The 6153-nt window shown below is 53.3% G+C and overlaps 1 protein-coding gene across 1 annotated transcript in view; it reads left to right on the top strand.

Moving 5' to 3' along the window:
• The first annotated feature begins 1937 nt into the window (after positions 1 to 1937).
• Cotl1 (coactosin like F-actin binding protein 1) overlaps positions 1938 to 6153 on the top strand; it is a 52394-nt gene continuing 48178 nt past the window's right edge. Inside the window, exons 1-2 of the mRNA XM_004666037.2 lie at positions 1938 to 2162; positions 2361 to 2443. Of these exons, the coding sequence (XP_004666094.1) occupies positions 2086 to 2162; positions 2361 to 2443 (160 nt within the window). The 5' untranslated portion in view covers positions 1938 to 2085. The remainder of the gene's footprint in view (positions 2163 to 2360; positions 2444 to 6153) is intronic.

The following is a 6153-nucleotide window of genomic DNA, read 5'->3' as shown; positions in this document are numbered from 1 at the left end:
TGATCCTCCTACCTCTGCCTCCTGAGTGCTGGGATTAAAGGCATGCACCACCACACCCAGATTTTAAAAATATTTTTTAAAAATTTATATATTTATTTATTTGAGAGAGAGAGAAAGAGGTGGGGGAGGATGGAAGAATGGGTGCCCCAGGGCCTCTAGCCACTGCAAACGAACGTCAGATGCTTGTGCCACCTTGTGCATCTGGCTTATGCTCTGTACTGGGGAGTTGTGTACTGGGGAATTGAACTCAGGTCCTTAGACTTTGTAGGCAAATGCTAAGACACTAAGCCATCTCTCCAGGGCCCCCTTTGAAATTTTTTATTTATTTTGAGAGAGATAGAGAAAGATGTAAACAGAGAGAAAATGAGTGCACCAGGGCTTCGGAAAACGAACTCCAGATGCATGTGCCACCTTGTGCATCTGGCTTACATGGGGCCTGGAGAATCCAACCTGGGTCCTTTAGCTTTGCAGGCATGCACCTTAATGGCTAAGCTCTACCTCCCGCCCTTTTTGAAAGAGTCTCATTATGCAGCTCAAGCTGGCCTTGAATTCACTATGTAGCTCAGGATGGCCTTGAACTTACAATGCTCCTGCCTCAGCTTCCTGAGTGCTCGGATTTCTGGTGTAACCTAACTTAGTTTTCTCTTTAAGTGCTGTGTCTGGAACTCAGGGCTCTAATAACATTGAGCCATACTCCTACAAGCAAGGGGTCTCATATTCATTCGACATTGTTACCGACCTTTTGAATTTCTATTTAGGATTTATTTTACGTACTTACTTAGCAAACAACAATGATCTTTATAATGTCTCTATTTGCTCACATGCATCATTTCAATTAAAACTGAATGCTCATGGAGAGGCTAACCCTCCAATGGGCATAGAAGGGGAGGAAGCACTCTCACAAAGGGTTCCAGGCCGGCCCAGTAGCCACTGGGCCTGGGGCTGGGTGCCCTTCGAGAGCCTGGCTTCCATGACTAGCCTTTCACCTGCCTGCACATTGGCCATCTACAAGTGGGTGAGGAGTAAATGAACACACAGTGAAGGAGACAGGGATGGCTGCCTGGGTGAGCTCAGGCTCCAGAGGGGGAGTCAAGCCATGCCTGCAAATAACCGCACTACAAAGTCAACAGTAATCCCACCAGCATGTTGGAAGCAGTCCACCTTTTACCCACTCCTTACTTAACAAGCTTCGTTCTTTCCAGAACTAAACACACTGGGGTGGGGGGCCTCGCAGCCAGCCTGGCTCCTCGGATTGGCTGAGTTAAGACTTACACTCGGAGGTGCTCGGAAGGGCCCCGCCCTCTGGGGGGAAAGAGAAGGGGAGAAAGAGGAAGGAGCTGCAACCAGGGGAGGGAAGAGACAAGAAGGGTAGAGAGGGGAAAAGAGGAGGAGGGGCAGGTCACTTGGGAAGGAGGGGATATGGAAGAGGGAGAAAGGGTTGGGAGCAGGATAAGCAAGGAGAAATAGGAAGAGGGGAGAATAAGAGCAGAGGGAGTGGGAGAGGGAGTGAAGGCGGAGAGAGGCAAAGGAGGGCGGGAGGAGCGGAGCGGGGGACGGAGGAGGGAGATTAGAGAAAATCCGAGAAGGTAGGGGGAAGGAGAGGGACTGGAAAGTAAGGAAATTGGCAGGGGATGGAGTCAAGGGAGAACCCTGGAGCGACTGGGAGTGGAGCGGAGGAAGGAGGGAGAGGAGATGCCGGCTGGGGCCGAGGGAGGGGAGACGGCCAGGGAAAAGCCCCCATCTCCAGCCCCCTTCCAGGAGTTGCGCAATCGACCCAGACTGGGATTGGCTGCTGGAGAATGAAGACGTCCCGCCCAATGGCGAGGACGGGCGGGACAGACGATGGCTCTGCGGGCCAATGGCGGCGGAGGGGAGGGGCGGGGCGCGCCACGGACTCGGGTCCCCTTGCGCGCGCTGGGTCCGCGGGAGTCGCCGGCGCCGCGCGCGGAGCTTGCAGGTGCTGTCGCTGTCGCCTTTGCCGCTGTTTGCTCAGCTCGGCGCGTGCCCGTAGCGCTCCGATCCCCGCAGCCGGCCCGGGGCGCGCTCGGTGGCTCCGGGCAGTGTCCCCACAGCAGCACAGCGGCCATGGCCACCAAGATCGACAAAGAAGCTTGCCGGGCGGCATACAACCTGGTGCGCGACGACGGCTCGGCCGTCATCTGGTGAGAACATGTCATTGATGTCCAGCCCCGCGCCCCGAGCCAGCCGCACGGAGGGTCACCCGGCTGTCTCCTGCGTCCTTCTTGCAGCCTCGGGGACCGGCGCTGGCCTCTCTCTAATGGCCAGAGCCTGTGAGATTGTCCTGGGCACCCTGCTCCGGCCAGCGTTGATGTGTGTCTTTTTCTTCTCCCAACCCAAAGGGTGACTTTTAAATATGACGGCCCCACCATCGTCCCAGGCGACCAGGGAGCGGAGTACCAGCAGTTCATCCAACAGTGCACAGGTAAGGGGCCTGCTGGGAAAGGGTGGCACCCCAAGGAGAAGCCGGTGGCCCTCCTGGGCGCCCAGGTGCTTAGGTGTTGGAGGCACCAGATCTAGGCTTCAAACTGTTGTATTGCTTATTTGTTGAGACGGGGTCTCACTTTGTAGCCTGGTCTTAAACTAGCCATCCTCCTGCCTCAACCTGCAAGAGCTGGTTTGATAGGTGTGCATCACCACGCCCTGCTCAGATCTGATCTTTGTAAAGCCTCAAAAAGCTGTCTTCCCTTGTGACCATCCAGGGCAGCAAAAGTGACCCTTTCGTGTCCCCCCTCCCCCTTTGGCAGGCCAGACTGCTCCCTCACCCCCTGTGGTTCACTGATTTCCAGGTCAGCTTCTGTAGCTCAGACTCCAGTGTTCAGCCCCCCACCATCCTCTCTGATTGGTCAGAAAGCCAAAAAAAAAAAAAAAGGACCCCTGGGGGCTGCTTGCTGGAGGAAGACTGTCTGCTGCGCTTTCCTTCCTTTTGCCCACCGTCATTGTCCTGACTGTTTAGGCATATTTTTCAGACTCGGATACAAAAGAGTGGATACCATATCATTCCATTTATGTGACATTCTCAAAAAGGCTGGGTGACCTGTGAAGTCCAAATAGTCATTTCCTTTGAGGTGGTAGCTGCTGACTCAGGGGCGGGCTGAGTCTCTGGGAGGCAGAAATGTCCTGCGTTTGGAAGTTGCAGGGGTTTGCACCGTGTGTGATTTACCGAAAGATCCGTCAGTTGTTTCTTGGGATCTGTGTGAGTACCTTGCTTCCCTGTGGACGTAGACCATGAAAGAATGGGCACGTGGCCTGGGTGGCCTGGATAGCCATAGCCCCTCAATAGAGGGACAAACCTGCGTGGTTGGTTCAGGAAGAGCCAGCATGGTGGCACACACTTGCCATCTCAGCACTCTGGTAGCAGAGTAGAGAGTTTGACATGCCAGCCTGGGCTACATAGCAAGTTCCTGTCTCAAAAAAAAAAAAAAAAAGATTTTTTTTTTCAAGGTAGGGTCTCACTCTAGCCCAGGCTAACCTGGATTTCACTATGTAGTTTCAGGCTGGCCTCAAATTCTGGTGATCCTTCTATCTCTACCTCCCAAGTGCTGGTACTAAAGGTGTGCACCACCATACCCGGCAAGATGTTTTTCAAAAGGATGTTTGAGACTGCCCGCCTCCCTGTCCTTTCCTCTTTGGTCTTTAGCTTGGGAACAAACTTTCAGACAAAGACAAGCCGCTTGGAGGTTAGGGCGGGACTCAGACAGATGGTGTGGGCTTGAATCCCACAGGGCTGCTTCCCAGCTGGGTGGGTTGGGGCAGGTCACTTATGCCCTGGGGACAGAGCTTCTCACCTGTCATCTCAGGGATTATTTTGAGATTGATTGAGCCCATGTGTGCAAAAATGCTCAAAGCTGGTCCTGTCACACCACAGGTTTGTTTCTGAAATAAAGACAAAAATCTTCCCAGAGTGGTGGCATACGCTTTAATCCCAGTACTCAGGAGGCAGAGGTAGGAGGATCGTTGTGAGTTCAAAGCCAACCTGAGACTACTTAGTGAATTCCAGGTCAGCCTGGGCTAGAGTGAGACACTACCTCCAAAAAAAAAAATTTTTTTTTTTAAGCTAGGGTGTCATGTGGTTTCCTTAACTGCTGTCTTTTTTTTCATTTACTGTTCTTCCCTCCTCTCCATTTCTCCCTACCTTTTTTCCTTCTTTTTTTTTCTTTATTGTATTACTACTATTGTAGACCTCTAGATCCCAGCCCTTTTTGATTTTTTTTTTGTTTTTGTTTTTTTGAGGTAGGGTCTCACTCTAGCCCAGGCTGACCTGGAATTCACTATGTAGTCTCAGGGTGGCCTTGAACTCATGGAGATTGTCCTACCTCTGCCTCCCAAGTGCTGGGATTAAAAGCCACCACACCCAGGGTCCCCCCACCCCTTTTGAAACAGGGTTTTAGGAAGTTGTTCAGGCAGGCCTTTAACACTCAATCCTCCCACCTTGGGCTCCTGAGTACTAGGTTTACAGGCTTGTGCCAATAGGCCCGGTTCCTTAATTTAGCTGCATTTTTCTCTTTTATTCGAGGTAGGGTCTCACTGTAGCTCTGGCTGACCTGAAACTCACTGTGTAGTCTCAGGCTGGCCTTGAATTCACAGTGATCTGCCTGCCTCTGCCTCCTCAGTGCTAGGATGAAAGGCATGTACCGCCATGCCTGGCTCTTAACCACTTTCTTGATTGAATTGCCCTTTGCGTTTAATTCAGAGTCTTTATGAAGTGTCTGCTGAGTGGTGGACACTACTAAGATGAGAGAGAGAGAGAGAGAGGGAGTGTTTTCCCAGTTAAGATTTCTCCTGGGAGTTGCCTCTAGACCTCTGTATCCATTGGTTCTGTAAATAATTCACTTAAAGAATCAGGAGCAAAAGTGTAAGTCAGACTAGGCGCAGGAGGCCATGGCGTGGCGTGGATGAGGCGGGCCTGGTTCGCAGACTCTGACTCCCAAGCCCTGTCTCGGCTGCCCTCTGTCCTTCTGCCTCTGCGGCAAACACTTCTGCAACGGGGACAAATGCAGACACAACTTTCTCCCCCTGGTCCCGCTTCACGGGCAGCCTAGCCGGTTATCAGGATTCTGACCAGGCAGTTTTCCTCCCTCCGGGATCCAGCTCTCCTCCAGTGGGTCACCCACCGATGGCCCTCATGGCCTGTGCTGCCTCTGAGCTCTTGTTTTCCCCACCACTTTTGCTGGAGAAGGTGACTGAGGAAGAGCCCGCATCTTGCTTCCTAACCCTGCCAGCCTGGTTGTTGTTTGGGGGAACACTTCCTTCCTCTGGTGGGTGGGTGCAGCTTTCTGTTCAGGCTCCCCTCCGCACACCCTTCGCTGTGGGGAGGGTGGGGATAAGGAACGTCTGGCTGACAGCTAAAAATGCTTAGCCGGCTGCTTGTTGATCCTTGTGAATAAGCCTTGGGATCCGAGGCTGTCTGCTGCAGTCTGCCTTCCCTCCCCAGCCATCTGCTGGACAAATGTCCCTGCAGCCTCTGCTTGCCACGTCTGCTCCTGTTCCCTTCCCTGCTGTGTCCTCCTGAGTCCAGCACCCCTCCGCAGAACTCTGACTGGTGACTTTCCCAGCACCGCACTTGCCCCGCTGGGTGTTAGCCAGCGGTGCCAGGTTGTTTCCCCTTCCACACATGTGCACACCCAGTCCCAGAGGGAGTAATTGCACACCACTGGGAAGTGGCAGGGTTTGGCCTTGGCTCTGGATCCCATACTCTTGGCCTCAAGGAAGTGGTTTCGCCCCTTGTGGGCTTGTTTAAGGGTTAGAAGGACATGTTTGCTCACTTGGGACATGGGAAGGGCGCTGAGTCCTTGCCAGGTGTTCTGGCAGGCCTGAACTGCAAAAGGCTTCTTTCCTCTTGTTTCTAGACTCTTGTCTCCTGCTCTCTCTTTCCGGGAGCTGCTTCCTGTGGGCTTCGGGGAGGTCCCCTCCAGATACTGACACCTCTGCCCCTTGTCTTCTTCCCCTTCACTTCCTCCCCCAACATTCTCCAGCTGCTCGCCCAGCTGCTTTCTCTCAGCTCCAGGCCAGGCCCATAGGTGCTGGCTTCTTCCCGGAAGGGCCCCTCCCAGGAGCTGTGTGTGGCCCCTTCCTTCTCACTACCCATGTCTTGGTGCCCCATAATTCAGCCCCCACAGGACAAGCCTTCAAGGT

This window comes from Jaculus jaculus, chromosome 1 (assembly GCF_020740685.1).
Source record: "Jaculus jaculus isolate mJacJac1 chromosome 1, mJacJac1.mat.Y.cur, whole genome shotgun sequence".
In the NCBI taxonomy this organism is placed as follows: Eukaryota; Metazoa; Chordata; class Mammalia; order Rodentia; family Dipodidae; genus Jaculus; species Jaculus jaculus.
Note: the sequence above shows the minus strand (reverse complement) of the source record. Positions and strands in the feature narration are given on the sequence as shown.